Here is a 15,903-nt window from a genome sequence, read left to right on the forward strand (position 1 = left end):
TACCCACATTTTAAAAAAAAACACAATTTCGTGAGTTTAAAATCAGTACCTGTAAAAATGTGCGATAGTCTTCACTTGTAACTCCTCCTTCTGCCATTCTCATCCTCTCTTCTTCATCTAGCTGATGTGCAATTGAAGATAATTCCACAGGGCTAAAATATTCTCCTTGCAATAGATTATTCAAGCAATGTTGAGCACAAAGTGAGCCTTCTTGCTAATATTTCCAAAAGAAAAAATTCAAATGTGACTTGTGAAACAAGATTTGTACAGTATCTTCCTCAATTTTTTTTTTTTTCAGTATCTTCCTCTAAAGAGAATTTAATCATTAACTCAACAGGGCCAAACTGAACCTTTTTGGCTTTTGATAAGCATGATTAACATTAAGTACATGAATTATCATTTTTTAACTCTTACAACTTTACCACTAATGAAACTACAATTATTTAGCTATGTGATCAAAAACTTAAGAATGATTTACATCAATCATTCTATCAAGTATGCCAAATTTCATGTTTTACTAGAAACTATAAAAACATTAGCATCTCTCATTTTCAGTACCTAAAACACACATATCTTTGGAGGTTCCACAGCAATTGTAAAATGCTGAAAGGGAACTTTAATCCCTAGATCATTTGTATTCTTTTAACAAGACAATCTACTCAATCTAAAAAGGAATTTGAGATCAATGAACAAAAGAATCTCAAGAATTGATACAGGTAAGAAAGATCCTGTTTGAGGTTAATGAAGACTTGTAGCTAACTCTGCACTAAGTGTATATGTAGTATAGTACAATGAGCAAAACTTCCAAAAACCACCCCTGGAGCTCATTTCCAGACAAGCCAGCAAGAAGGGCTGCATCCAAGCAGCCATGGGATGAATCATCGGTATCACTGGCTTCCTACTGTGGGGGGTGGAGGGAGTACAACTTTCCATGGGCACCAGGGTCTTCAAGTGCTGGGCAAATGGCTCTCACACAACCAGCACCCCAAATCTAAATCCAAGCTGCATGGCACTGAGCAGTCTGCTTATCACCCTGCTGCCTACAACAATGCCACTTTCTCATGCTTGCCTTCTAAGGAAGATTCACTGGTGGATGAGATCCCTTCCTGTGAACACAAACCCCTCGTAGGGGGATGGCAGAAGAGAACACTTTCTTCTCCTATTCCCCGGTCCTCTAAGATCTCCCTTTCCCCAGTAACGTCTATGCCTTAACCCAACCTGTCTTACCTTGTGCAATTTGTTCTATGTTACACAATAGATGATGACCCCCTGGGGAGCCTTGGTGGCTCAGGTCATGATCCCAGAGTCCTGGGAAGCCCTGTATCTGGGCTCCGAGCTCAGCAGGGAGTCTGCTTCTTCCTCTCTCTCTGCCCCCCCCCCACTCATACTCTTTCTCTCAAATAAATAAAATCTAAAACAAAACAAAAATAGATGGTGTCTCCAAAGAACACTGGAAGACGCATATTTTTCCTGATGAATAAATTTTTCTAGGAGCAAAATTCAGCTTCTGAAAATGATACAGGGTATGTATACAACAGAATCAGAAGGGAGCACTGAGACAGTCTCAAAAGGTACACACTATATGATTCCATTTACTAAAGCTCAAAAACAGACAAAACTAATCTATGATGCTAGAATTCAGGACAGTGATTGTCCTTGCAGGGGTGAAGGTGGGATGGAGGGAGAGCATCTGGAAGAGGGCCTAAGTGGAGCTTATGGGATGTAGGTAATGTTCTGTTACCTGATCTAAGCATTATTTACATATGTGTGTCCACTTTGTCAGAACTTAGAGCTGTACTATGATGATCTGTGTACCCCTAACATGTGATTGTTACACTTAAAAAGGTTCAAATAATAACAAAAAACCTCTGCTAAGATACAGCTATTTCACATGCCAAGAGCTATTTACTATAGTGACCAGACACTGGATTTTGTGGAAACAGTTCTAATGCAAATTTTTTTTTTTAAGATTTTATTTATTCATTCATAGAGACACACACAGAGTGTGTGTGTGTATGTGTGTGTGTGTGTGAGAGAGAGAGAGAGAGAGAGAGAGAGAGAGGCAGAGACACAGGCAGAGGGAGAAACAGGCTCCATACAGGGAGCCCGACGTGGGACTCGATCCTGGGTCTCCAGGATCACACCCCACGCTGCAGGGAGATACTACTGATTACAACAGAAACCAGGCAGAAACCTAAGGGTATGCTCGGAAATGGCCCTAATGTAAAGGGCCACACAGTCAACCCAGCAGATCTTCATCTCATCTCAGTGGTAAGTCTCATGCTCTACTGTGAGGCTCAGCAAACACAAGCATCTGAATCACAAGAACAGCCAGCACATCTACAGTATACATGCCAGGAAGCATTCCAAGTGCTTAACTGAGGTAGACACTTTATTATCCTCCTATCTTCCAGGAGGAAACTGGAGCAGAGAGACTTAGTAAGTAACCAGCCCAAGATGTATGCACAGTAAATGGCAGAGCTGGGATTCAAACCCAGCAAAAGTTTCAAGTCTGTGATATTATTACTTTCTCAAGCCACTTATTTGGGATTCCTAAACCTCAAATATCCTAAAGGCAATTAGGAACCAGAATCGCCACAGGGCAAAATGAAGACATGAAGTTAAAGCTCAGCATCTTTTAACTATTTTTATTAATTTTAAACACAATCCCAACAAATTTGATTATCATTCTCAGTTCACATTACATGAAAAGTATCAATGGAGATGGCACAGTGACTGTACCAAGAGCAGGCAGCAAGAGAAATGGCAATGAAAATACCAGACTCCAGGGTATCCCTGGGTGGGTAAGCGGTTTAGCACCTGCCTTTGGCCTAGGGCGCAATCCTGGAGTCCCAGGATCGAGTCCCAGGATCGAGTCCCAGGATCGAGTCCCGCGTCGGGCTCCCGGCATGGAGCCTGCTTCTGTCTCTGCCTCTCTCTCTCTCTCTCTCTCTCTCTATCATGAATAAATAAATAAATAAATCTTAAAAAAAAAAAGGAAGAAAAGAAAGAAAGAAAGAAAGAAAGAAAGAAAGAAAGAAAGAAAGAAAGAGAAAATACCAGACTCCAGAACTAAAACAAAAACCAAGATACTCAGCAGTTAGTGACCATTTAATAATAGGTTAAAGTTATGGGCTGGCAAACTCTAGCCTATAAGCCAAATCCAATCTGCTCCAGCAGCTAAGGATGGTTTTTATGCTTTTATTTTTTTAATTTTTATTTTAAGATATTTTTATTTATTTTAGAAAGCGTGCTCAGGCAAATGGGGAGAGACACGGAGAAAGAATCTGAAGCTGACTCTGTGCTCAGTATGAACCCCACTCAGGGCTGGATCCTACAACCCCCGAGATCATGACCTGAGCCAAAACCAAGAGCCAGCTGCTTGACTGACTGAGCCATCCAGGCGCCCAGGTTTTTATGATTTTAATGGTTGGGGAACACAGACATACACACACAAACAAGAATACGTGAAGCCATATACAACCTGCAAAGCTTAAAATACTTACAGAAAAACTATTTAAGTTAGATAAATAGTACAATCCACGTCTCAGAACCTTAAGAAACTCTCTTGATTCATTCAAATATTTATTGAGCAATTACTATCTGCCAGGCACTATCTTGGGCACTGCGGACAGATCAGTGAACAACTGTTGCATTCTAACTTAAGAGAGGACACTCAAAGTGATAACTCTGAAAATGGGGGATACCAATATTCCAAGAGAAAGTAGCTGCAAGGTCTGCTCTAGGCAGGTATCTTTATATACACAGCTTCCTTAGAGCCAAAGGTGGTTCTCTGGCTGTAGCAAAGGTTAAATATGTGTGGCAGAGGGGAAGAGAATGTGCTAGAAAACGGCCTATCAAGCTAAAACATTCCCAGAATGGACTACGTATGAGATTAACAGTGGGCCCTATGGCTACAAGGCGCTTTCCATTCTTGAACTATGCTTCAAAAAACCTTACCAGCCTTCTATTGAGTACATATAAGTTGACGATAAAGGTAAATTGTACTCAAGTACCCTTAAAGCCGTCACAGATGTTGATAACTGAGAGCGACTTCCTTCAGGAAACTAGACCTTTATGAGGCTAGAGCCCAGCTTCTTTTGATCTGGTGGTTCGGTAGTTACCTTCACTGCAATCTATGCAAACAGTGACCCATATCCACCAATCAGTATTTGTAAAACCATACAGCTCTCAGGAGATGGTGTGTGGAAATGTTTAAAGTCTTCCACTTGAAACATCTGGTCCTACACTAACTAAAGCTTTTGAAAATTAGTAATAAAAATATGTGTACATAGGGTTCTCTTTATCCAATCTCCTTAGTCAAGCAACTACATTTCTCTTGTCCAAGATTCATAAATCATGTCGATCAAAAGACTAGTGATAACTTCCCCACACATAAAAACTGGTCTACCCCAGCCCCAAAACGTGCTAAAATCGTTTCTATAGCAGGTATCGGGAAAAGCACTCCATTTAACAATTCGTTTAAAGTCGACGTGTGAGTTTTTCAGTGGCTAAGTACTTCACAAAATCCAACCCCTTTGCTCCTACTCAGCAGTAGCCTCCCCAGACACCCTTTCCAAACATGAAACTATTATGAAACAATATAGCCTGGGCCAAAATTGTCCTGAGGAAGGTTTCACTCACACCCGAATAAGCATGTTTATTGTCTGTGAGAAAAGATGGGCTCGTCCACGTGCCACAGACGGCATCTTCAAAGTGCGTGGTCATCCAGGAATAAGACAGGCGAGGCGGACCACGGCGCAATTACTCCAGTCCATCCCGATACCTGCGGAGAGGCTTGCCCTTCTGCTCCGGGAGGACCCAACCACCCAAAGAAACGAAACCTGAACATCCCGTAACAAAAAGTCTGGCGACGACTTCCCTATTTAGCGGCGCGCAGGATTTCCGACCTCCCTTCCCCAAGTGTCAGGCCCTACACGGGGCGAGCCCGGGCCCCCGCCTCGGGCGGCTTCCGGACCCAGTGCAGGAGGACGAGAACACAACCCGAAGACCCAACGTCTGCGAGGCTCCAGCATAGAGCCGAGGAGCCCAGAGAAGGAAAAGTTCATTCTGCCAGGAGTAGGGCTGGGGAGCGGGGTGGAGTTAGGAAGGGGCGAGGCTCTCACTCGTCCAAGGGGGACCGGCCAGAAACCTCGGGGAGCGGGCGGGAAGGGACCAGAGCACGGATCCCGCGGGAAGGGGACGGGAGGCGCACAGCCAACCCACCCGGCGGCACCCCTCTGCGTGCCCCCGGCGCCGCGGCCCTGCCTCGGTCCCTCCCAGCTCCCCGGCGTCCCCGGCCCGCCCGGCCCAGCCTGGGATGGGGCGACTCGGGCCCCCGCCAGCTCTCCAGGAGGACACCGTGCCGCGCCCCGCCGCGGCCACCGCACGGCGGGCGGGCTCCCCGCCAAGCTCGGACACTCACTTTCTCGTGGAAGATGGACTCCATGTTTATTTGTCTGGAGCCAACGGCCCCCGCGCCGAAACACCCCCTCCAGCCCCGCCCCTCGGCCCCACCCCGTCTCCCGCCCCGCCCCGCCCCGCCCCGCCCCGCCTCGAGCCCCCCGCCCACGTGCCGCGCCCCGGCCAATCACCCCCGAGGACGGGCGTCACGTGGGACGGAGAGCGGGGGCACGCCGGGGCGGTAGAGGGAGGACACGTGACCTTCGTAGCGCGTCCTCCCACTTCCTTTTATCTGGCCGGCTGCGGGTGCTGCAGCGCCCCCTGCGGTCTGGAGGAACCCCCTGCTTCCCACCCATTGCTATGGATTTTCAGGCCTCAAGGGCTCTGGATAAGGAATACCTGGGTTATGCGTTCTCTTATGTTTTCCCACGTTGTACTTCCTCCTTTTCACATCTGCGTATCAGATATGATTATTATTATTTTTAATATCTTTCTCCTCCTCCCCCACTGAAAGCCTAATTAGGAAAAAGACATTCCATTCCCAACACCTAGCCCTTGTCTAAAAATGTAATTAATATTTATATAGAGCTTACTGTTAGGTAGGCATTCTTTTAAAACTACTTTGCATATACTAACGAATTTAATACAACAACCTTGTAGGTGTTGTTATGATTCCTGTTTCATACGTGAGGACACGGATGCACAGGGAGGTTAAGAAAAGAACCGTGTCCAAGGTCCACTACTGGGTTGGGGTCCAAATCCAGACACCTTGTTACTAGCGTCTGCGTTCTGACCCTGAAGAGTAAGCATGAGTTGGAGAAACTGAAAAGTTCAGTAAAGTGGGAGAAGGGTGTTGATGAAACTGAAAGAGTAGGAAAGAAGCAGGTTTAACCTTGAAATTAGGTTAAGGCAGGTATGTTTTTTTTTTTTAAGATTTTATTTATTTATTCATGAGACACACACACACACACAGAGAAAGAGACAGAGAGGCAGAGACTGAGGCAGAGGGAGAAGCAGGCTCCATGCAGGGAGCCCGATGTGGGACTCGATCCTGGACTGTGGGATCACACCCTGAGCCAAAAGCAGATGCTCAACTGCTGAGCCATCCAGGCATCCCAGCAGGTATGCTTTTTAGACAGTTGAGGAGCTATATAAAATTTTTAAACGAGAAGAGATTTGCATTTTACAAAGATCACTCTAGCTGCAGAAAAGAGCTGATGCTGTGGAAGGAATCTTGGGAGAGATGATGGTGTTTGGGCTAGAGTAATGACCTGTAGTGGAGAGAAGACCATTTTGAGAGATTAGGAAGGTGGGGAGACTTAATAGAACTGAGTGAGAGTGGAGTGAGGGACACAGAAATGTTAGGGGTGATGTCTGGGTTTCTGCCTTAGACAACCACTGAGGTAGGAATAGTATTCACTGAGATAGGGAATACTGGAGGAAGGGGCAAGGTTTGGGAAATATCTGTGAGGTATAAGACAAGTAATATATACCTATTTATATATATAAATGGTCAGGAGTTCAGGGGCTTGGTTTTATGGTAAAATGGGGAGTTACTCACAGGAGTGAATAAAATCATCTAAGGGAAAAGGAAGAGATTGAGAAGAGGATTTAGAACAGAACCTTCAGGTCAAGAAGGAATAGCCAAGGACAAGGGAGGAAAACTTGGAGTGTGTAAGGTTATCAAAGCCCTGAGAAGGAACGTTTCAAGAATCAGTCTGTCAGTTGCTGCCAAGAGATCCTGCAACATAAGGACTTACAGGAGTCCACTAAATTATGTTGCTATGGAGACCACTGGGGACTTGGGTGAGTGTAGGCTCAGAGGAACAGAAGGGGCAGTGGGAGATAAGGAAATGGAGTGTTCCAGTGAGGACCAGGTGCTCAATACTAGTCACTATTTACTGAAACCCTCGTGTGCATAGTCCACAATCCTGTACTGGGGAAACAGTCCATGCATGTTCTTAAGGAACTGTGGCCTGACTGGGCAAATAAATCATGGTTTCATGAAGCAAAAAAATATGCAACCATTTTTTTTTATTTTTTTTTTAAAAGAAAGTGTGTACAGAAACTATCTAATTTTTTGTTCATATACATTACAAATATCTGGAAGAATATACAGGGCACCTAGAGGTTATGTACAAGTTTGAGATGGTAAGAGAACTAGATAAATAGGAGGCAGCAGTGGGAAGAGTTTTCACTGTATACAGTTTTATTCTTGATTTTTAAACTACTTAATGTATTATTCAGAAAAAAATGTGACTGTATTCATTTCTTATGGCTGCTGCAAAGCATCACAAACTCGGTGGCTAAAAACAACAGAAATTTATCCTCTAAATATTCTTGAGGCCAGAAGCCTGAAACCAGTCAGCGGAACCATACTCCATGGTCACAGGGAGAATCCTTTCCTTATTTCTTCCAGTTTCTAGATGCTCCTAGCATTAGTTGGCTTGTGATTGCAAGCAAGACTCTAACCTCGGCTTTGGTCTTCTTCACATGGCCTTCTGTGTCTCTGTCCTCTCCTCTTTCAAGAACTAATGATTGGATTTAGATCCTACTCTAATCCAGAGTAATTCATGCGGAGACCTTAATTACATTAACAAAGACCCAGCAGTAATAATTAGAGAGTATCATTTCATTTTCATTTTGCTTCTCCTAAATTCAGTATTACCTAAAACAAAATGTTTTCTGAGAAGTAGTTGAATGGAACCATCACGAGCAAAAGAATGAACCACCTATATCCCAATGTTTCCTTGTGCCCTCCTGTAATTCTTACCTCTAACCTTTTTCTGGACCTTGCTCCTCCAGGCAACCACTGATCTGCTTTAACTATAGTATACAGTTTCTAACATTTTAGATAAATGGATCTGTAAAGTGTGTGCTGTCTGGCTACATTCATCTAGGATTATTAATTTGAAATTCATCAATGTCATAGCAACAGATCATTTCTTTTTTAATGCTGAGTAGTATTCCATTGTATAGATTTAATACAATTTATCTATTTGTTGATGGACGTTTGGGTTAGCTCTAATTTTTTGCTGTTATAAAGCTGCTATGAGCATTCATGAAAGTCTTTGTGTGAACATAAGCTTTCCTTTATCTTGGATGAATACCTCAGAGTGGAATGGCTGGGTCATATGGTAGGTGTTATTTTCACTTGAAACCACTACACTGATTTCCAAAGTGGTACAACTCCTGGCAGCTACGTTTTACATTCCTGCCAGCAGTGTGTGAGGTCCAGGTGCTCTGCACCCTTGCCAACACCAGTAATAGGATCAGTCTTTTAATTTTAACCACTCTAATAGGTGTGTAGTGGTATCTCATTGTGGCTTAAATTTGCATTTCCGTAATGACTACTGATGTTGGGAGTCTTTTCGTGTGCTTTATTTGCCATCCTTTTATCTTTTTGGTGAAGTATCTATTAAATTTTGCTCACTTAAAAAATTGGGTTCGGGACACCTGGATGGCTCAGTTGGAAGAGCATGCAACTCTTGATCTCACGGTTATGACTTTGAGCCCCACGTTGGGTGTAGAGATTAAATAAATAAATGAATAATTTTTTAAAAATTGAGTTATCTTATTAAGTTATAAGGGTTCTTTACATATTCTAGATATAAGTTCTTTGTTGTATATTATGTTTTACAAATTCTTTTCCCTGGTTTATGGCTGCCTTTTCCTAAGTGTTTTTTGAAGAACAAAAACTTCTAAAATTAGTTCATGCTTTATGTGTTGCATTCAAGAAATCTTTGCGAAACTCAAGATCACTAAAATTTTCTGCTACTATCATCATTCTAAAGTACAGTTTTAAAAAATTTCTGAAAAATACCTGAGGAAAAAATTGGCTCTACTATTTAATAGTACTATGGCCTAAAATGAAGAAAACAAAATGAAAATTTAATTGTAAACTTACCATCAATGTACACAATCAAGTACTCAATAGTTATTTATTTTTAAGCTAAAAAGAATCATACTTCATATTAAATAATGAATGTGCTTTTATTTCTCTCCTAACTTTTAAAATGTGAACATTCTGTAATTTAGTCACAGCCTTTACTTCCAGGTGACTTCTTCATTGGGTCTCAATTCCCTGTGTAGAAATTAAAAAGGAAGGAAAGGAAAAATTATAAATTAAACTTTTACAGGGGGGAAAAGACTCAGAAGAATATTAATTCAATCTTATATTCTATTAAATTGACCCATTACAATTTTTATATAGACTCAACATACTCATTCTATTGTCTCATGATTTTAAACTTTTACCATCCCTTTAATTTCATTTTTCCAAATTAAGGAACTACAATTTCTTAGTCTGTACAAAAGCTATTATCATTTCAATGAGTTCATTTGAGGTTTTTCTGAACACCTTCCAATTCATTTATCTTTCTTGAAATCCTTAACTGTAAACCTCCTCTCCATACTGTTAATGCTGCCCAAGCCTCTGGTCCCTTGAGCTTTTCCCACCCAGCTGCATACCCAGCGGCAGCTACCCTGTCTTGCTAACTAACTTTCTGCCAAAAGAGTCATCTCCAGAGACACAACGGGACCAGGCAGCTGCCAGCTGCCTTCTGATCACTCAGCCACCGCATCTCAAGCTCTCAAGCAGCGTTCCTGTGAATATAGCACCAAGCCACTATTAGTACCATAGATTTCAGCTACCTTCTGGCTTAAGTGAGATAATATATGATAATATGTGAAAGCTGTATGAAAGGCTTTGGTGAGCTGGTTTAAAACTTTGTTTCTATAATACAATGCACCCTGAATGCCAAAAAAGAAAAAAGAAAGAAAAACTCAAACATCTGAAATAGCCTGTTCATAAACTAAAGACTTATTGGCATTCCAAAGGTAATCATACAGTTTTGTAGAAGGATTAAACAACTAATGCTGCTAAACAATATAACTTAAATATAAGTCCTTGGGTCAAAATTTATCCTCTGTTTATTTTTGGCATATATGGTACTAAAAAGAATTATTTCCAAGAGCTGGTTAATTGTTGGTTTAAAAAAAGTGTACAAACTAACCTTCTAAACAACAAACTCTTATTCCGGAAGGCAGTTAGCTTTTCATCATTCTTTCTGTCTAGGTAACATCCAAGGACAAACCCCATAGGCACAAGTATATGTACCCAGTGGTCACGAACAATCTGAATTACGTTCATCTTAAGTGCTAGGAAAAAAAAAAAAAAAAGATTATCAGAAATATAACTGCCTTTGAAATATCTTGCAAAATTATATCTGACACAGGAAGGTAGCCCTGAATAGAAGAGATAGATGTTAAAAAGCATAAGAAGTCTCTTCAAATTTTCTTAGCATCAGAATGTAGTGATAAAATTAAAATCTACCTGATGACAATTATATAGGTAACAATGATCAGTATAAAAATTACACTAAAATCAATTTATTAACTTTTTTCTAGCTCCACTAGTGATCTGATATAGTATAGCACAGAGGAATGGCGAGTATAAAACAATTCTACCTGCAAAAGCTGAATATTTGCACCCTCCTACTATTTATTTAAAGCTTTTACACATGTGTAAAATATTTTCAGAGCCTCTTACAATGCTAAAACAAATATATTGTACTATTATGCCAAAAGCAGGATTCTTTAGTGAAGCTGTAATTACTGAAAATTATTTTTTCAATTAGCAGTAATTGTGACTCAGATAAACTCCACTAGCTACAATACTGCTACTGCAAAAAGCTAAAAACTAATTTTTGAAAGGAAAGGAGAGAAACTTTAAAAAAACAATTGCATTCAAAAAATGTCATGGTAGATCTCAACATCAACGGTTTTCAAAAGACATGGACAGAGGGGAATTCACTTTTATAGAATGACTACTAGGTACCAGAGCCATCGTATAATCTTATATATATTTAACATGAAATAACTATTATTATTCTTTTTTATACACTAGAAAACAGCTTAACCTAAACAGGTATTAAGTACACAGCTGGAATTCAAGCTCAGGTTTGTTCCAAAACTCTATATCCCATTAGATTATAATACCTCTCTAAAAGACTTCCTGAATTGATTATTTATGATACTTAAGGACTTTTAAGTTCTAAGGGTTTCTAAAACGTAGAGGCAGAATAGCACTAGCAGTCACCACACAGAAAATAAATTGGCCTTAATTCAATAAAAATATGGTTGAATTATCAGTTTCTGTAAAAATTTGTGCCTAAAGATGACATCAAAATACATCTGCCTACACGTGAATCTAAGATGAGTAACTCATAGACAATGGCTGAGAAGGCATATAACAACACCCTGGTAAGAGAATACAGTATCGCCAACAAGAGTGCTCAGCACTAAACTGTGCTAGGGTTAAGAAGACTGGATTCCTGCCTCTCCTAAGACACTGGTTCTCACACAAGTGAGAGAATTCTCTATTTCTCAAACTTCATCACTATTCAAAGGCACCAGGCTAGAAAATGGCCATGAAGTTAATAGTTGCACAATTACTTTATATTTGATAAAGTATAATTATTACAGACAGCGGGTCCTACTCTGAATATCACTGATTTGGAAAATTATGTAAAGTTAATGAGATATTTAAAATATATAACTTCCAGTTTAATCATTAAAGTTTCAGTCTATTGCCTACAGTGGGAAATTTCAAACGTGACTGCGCATCAAAAGCATCTGGGGAGCCTTTATCAAAATACAGACTTCTGGGGACGCCTGGGTGGCTCAGTCAGTTGAGTGTCCGGCTCTTGGTCGTGATCTCATGGGTTGTGGGACTGGGGCAGAGGTCAGACTCCACACTTGATGGAAAGTTGGTTTCAAGTTTCTCTCTCTCTGCCCCTCCTCCCCGTCATGCTCCCATGCTCTCTCTAGTAAATAAATAAATCTTTAAAACAAACAAACAAAATAGGGACTCTTGGTCCTCTTTCCTGGTGAGGCCAGAAAAACCTATAGTTGAAAGAACTCACCTGCTGATTCGATGCAAATAGTTCTCAGCAAACTTATCTTATTTCCTGTTAGCACCCTGCCTTCCTTAAGTAACATTATTTGCATTTTGATACTAAAGCACTTTGTGAATCTGACCAAGTGCCCACCAAAGTGGCCACTTGCTTAATAAACTTGACCTAGTCAAGTATAGGAATGACAATACATGCCTTTATCAACTACTCTAACTTTGAAAGCACAAAAACTGCAAAATACTAGACAATATGGGTCTCTGTAGATGTAAAGTGGTCATGTATTCGGTCACCTGTCCCTCACAGGGTCCTCTAATTTCGTAACAGGGGTCAAGCTTAACCCTCAGCTTGACCCTCAGGTGGGTCAGATACTATTTGTATTTTAACCAACCACATAAGTTTGCTTTATTGACTTAGTCCAAGACTGCTTTAAATAAGCTCATGGCCACCTCTGGGCTAGAAGGCATTATCGTTGGCCAGTAGCTACTTTGATTTGGCTCTACTCTGAGAAGAGGTGAGATAAGCCCGAGACTGGCTGTACCTAGGCTCTTACACACTCTCTACAAGTGAAGACTGACAGGAGGATTCTGTATATTCAAAACCCAGAGCTCAGTTCAGCCACCATGATTCCATCGCTAACAGGTAAATGACAAATCTTAGAACCAGAGGCATTTCACATTACACTAGTACAATCTATTTAATGGGACTTTGGGAGCAGTCGCATTAAACATAATTTGTTCTCTGTATTTTAGTGAGTGGATCACCAGAGAGGACAAAGATTTATGGACCTAAGGATGACTTCCTGGAGAATGGATACGACTGGGGAATATAGACAGGCTCTGGTCATGAGCCCAAGATGATAAGGGGCTTTGTCTGATGGACAGAGGGCAGTGAGGTCCTGGGAGAGGCTCCAGTGAAACAAGCCGAGGTTTGGATAAAGTGACATCCACATGGGTGCCCATGAGGACACTGTACATATTAGTGTCTTCTTTTTTTCCTTTTTCCCAGGGCGGGGCGGGGAGCAAAGGGAGAAGGATTGAGTCTTCAGCAGGCTCCATGCCCAGCACAGAGCCTGATGTGGGGCACCACCTTACGACCCTGAGATCATGACCTGAACTGAAATCAAGAGTTGTGATTAACCGACTGAGCCACCCAGGTGCCCCATTAGTGTCTTCTTTATAAGAAGACTCATGAAAAATCCTTATTTTACTTCAGAACTGAGACTTACTATGGTGTTCCTAAGAAAAACTAGTTTTTATCTTATGGACTCAGCATCACGTAACAGATGTAACCTAATCCTTTGTTACCAACATACCAAAACATGCTCCAAATGTTTTGCCTACTTCTAGAAAGAGCTGACTCTTCTAGCACTGTCAGGTATAGTTCTTACTGCTTTTCATGATCACTAACTCATGCAACCATCACAATACTGTGTGTGTATTTACTAATGTCCCCAAAGTAGTAGGCAAGTTTTGTTTTTTTTTTTGTTTTTTTTCAGATGAGGAAATCCAGGGACAATCGATTTCACTTAGGGTCATAGATGCAGTTAAGTGGCAAAACTAGGATTAACACTCAGGAAGCCTGGCTGCTTGGTCCAAGCTATCCGTGTTATTGTCTGGTAAGGTAACTCTACAGATAAACATTTAGACTGACCTCACTCAGCATTATCTTGTATTTCTTAACATTACTTTTTCTACCGGATTTCCCCCGCCTAACTTCTAAAAAGAAAACTGTATGTGCTGTGTATTTTGGTAAGTCAATTCGCGTTCTAAAACATGGGTGCATAGATGTTCCAAAAACTAAGGCCTAATCTCTCATTGGTCCCCACAGCACTCTAGATCGTCCTCTGACACGGACCTCCTTGAGGTCTGGACTGTGTCTAAATACACCGTACGCCCTGGAACCCAAGGACGAATTAAATATAACGTTTTTTAAGTTATTCGCGGTGTGTGTATGGAACGGTCGGCTCGAGAGGGTTTGCGAGTTGGAGGAGGAGTTGCTGGTCTCCCATCCTGAGCAACCAGGAACCCGAGCGCTGAGACCTGGACCGTTCCGTGACGCCGTCCCTCCGTCCGCTTCCTTCCCTACGAGCGGATCCCGGCCCGCGTTCGCTCCAGCCCGGGCAGGAGCGGTCACCGGGTGATCGATCTCTAGAGACGTTTTCCGATAACGACTGCCTCCCGCGGCCCTTTCCAAAAGCCGCCAGGCGGGAAACGTGGGCCCACCTGTCCACGGGAAGAGGCCGCCCTCGCCCTCTCCCTCCCTCTCCCTCCCTCTCCCTCCCTCTCCCTCTCCCGGCCCCGCCGCTCGCCAGCCCCGGGGAGGCCCGGACCACCCCTCGCCTGCACACACCGCCGCCGAGGCCTTTCCCGGAGGAAAGGGGGACTCGCCCCTCCTGCAGCACGGGGGCCCCAGACCCACCTGCAGCCCGGGAAGCTCCAACGACCCCGCGGCCAAGGGCAGCTGCGAGCCCAGCCACCGGCGCCGGCGGAAGCTGCGGCCCTGGGACGTGCCACTCGCCGCGCCCGCGCAGAGAGGGGTGGCGCTGGGAAACCACACCATTTCTTCCTCTGGAAGCCCGACTCTTTTCGTGCTTCTTTCAGCCCTCGCACATTACAAATTACTTAAAAATGAAACGTCTGCCCCAGGTGCCGAGACTTGCTGGCGAAGCTCCGTCCCCTTCCCGCAGCCTCGGCCCCACCTCCCCCCGCAGATGGTATCGCCCTGGGCCTTCCCCGCCTCAGCGGCTCGCCTCCAGTTTCAAAATGGCGGCCGCCATCGGGGGGCTTGCGCGGGCTGCTCGTCGCGGGTGCTACTGAGCCGGCCTCGGCTCTGCTCTCCCTGGAACCTGGATTCGACCAGGAGCTGGGAAGGGCGGTGGACGGCGTCGGAGGAGGACTGACGAGGCAAGTGAGGGCGGAGGAAAGGAGGGAGCCTGGCTGGGGGAGGGGCGCCCTCGGCTCCTCGGGGGACCCCGATGCCCCCTCGTCCGAGGCTGCGCTGGGGACGTGCCCCTGGGCTTGGGGAGCGGCCGGCGCGGCCGGGCCTGGCGAGGGAGGGGGGCGCTTTCCCCGAGCGTCTCCAGCCCCCGGTCTTTGAGGCGGTCCGTCCGGCTCCCTCCCGTGTGCTCCTTCCCTCTTTTTTGCCGTTTCCCGGTGACCTTTCGGGGTCCGGTCGCCGGGGGAGTGAATCCGATGCCCGCGCTGGCGCCCTTTGGCCTCGCGGTCGCCGTGTTTTGCGCTTCCTCGCTTCGGGGGTCTTCCCGCGGTCCGGGGTGTAGACACCACGAGGCTGCTGAGCGCTGGGCACACCGCAGGCGCCCTTTTTTAGTCGGTCGACCCCGGGGACCTTTTGAGATATTACCAGGCTCTATTTAGAACAGGTCTAGGCCCTCCGCCGCAGCCCCGCAGCCCCGCAGCCCCGCAGCCCCGCAGCCCGCAGCCCCCAGGCTCCCTCTGCCCTCGGTGCTTCCAGGACTCGGTTCTACGTGCTCCTAAGTAAACGGGAGATCGGACTGGCCTCGACCCTTGCGCCTCTGGCCTCCTGTCACCAGCTGAGCCCGAGTTATTAGTCGCCCATCCCCTGA

The 15,903-nt window shown here is 44.1% G+C and overlaps 3 protein-coding genes and 1 pseudogene across 4 annotated transcripts in view; 1 reads left to right on the top strand and 3 right to left on the bottom strand.

The window, feature by feature from the left end:
* ATXN3 (ataxin 3) overlaps nt 1-5,547 on the bottom strand; it is a 36,370-nt gene extending 30,823 nt beyond the window's left edge. Inside the window, 2 exon segments of the mRNA XM_035720099.2 lie at nt 50-214; nt 5,426-5,547. Of these exon segments, the coding sequence (XP_035575992.1) occupies nt 50-214; nt 5,426-5,449 (189 nt within the window). The 5' untranslated portion in view covers nt 5,450-5,547.
* A 3,783-nt stretch (nt 5,548-9,330) lies between these two features.
* Nucleotides 9,331-14,888, bottom strand: NDUFB1 (NADH:ubiquinone oxidoreductase subunit B1). Its single transcript, XM_035720100.2, has 3 exons — nt 14,739-14,888; nt 10,419-10,563; nt 9,331-9,487 (listed from the first exon to the last, which is right to left on the bottom strand). Exons 2-3 carry the CDS (start codon nt 10,553-10,555, stop codon nt 9,451-9,453), a joined length of 174 nt encoding a protein of 57 aa, XP_035575993.1. The 5' UTR covers nt 10,556-10,563; nt 14,739-14,888; the 3' UTR covers nt 9,331-9,450.
* Nucleotides 10,967-11,099, bottom strand: LOC112672727 (U4 spliceosomal RNA; annotated as a pseudogene).
* Nucleotides 14,889-15,087: 199 nt separating the features above from the next.
* The window catches only part of CPSF2 (cleavage and polyadenylation specific factor 2), a 34,161-nt gene continuing 33,345 nt past the window's right edge, over nt 15,088-15,903 (top strand). For both annotated transcript variants that reach the window (XM_025467803.3, XM_049113573.1), the window contains exon 1: nt 15,088-15,223. The gene's annotated coding sequence lies outside the window, so the exon portion shown is untranslated. The remainder of the gene's footprint in view (nt 15,224-15,903) is intronic.

The sequence above is a fragment of the Canis lupus genome, chromosome 8 (genome assembly GCF_003254725.2).
Source record: "Canis lupus dingo isolate Sandy chromosome 8, ASM325472v2, whole genome shotgun sequence".
Taxonomy (NCBI): domain Eukaryota; kingdom Metazoa; phylum Chordata; class Mammalia; order Carnivora; family Canidae; genus Canis; species Canis lupus.

Excerpts from the sequence above, each read along its gene's own strand:
- NDUFB1 (XM_035720100.2), bottom strand. The coding sequence starts at position 10,555 with ATGAACGTAATTCAGATTGTTCGTGACCACTGGGTACATATACTTGTG. Across the intron at positions 9,488-10,418 it reads AAGAGTTTGTTGTTTAGAAG|GGAATTGAGACCCAATGAAG; the intron begins GTTAGTTTGTAC and ends ATTTCTACACAG.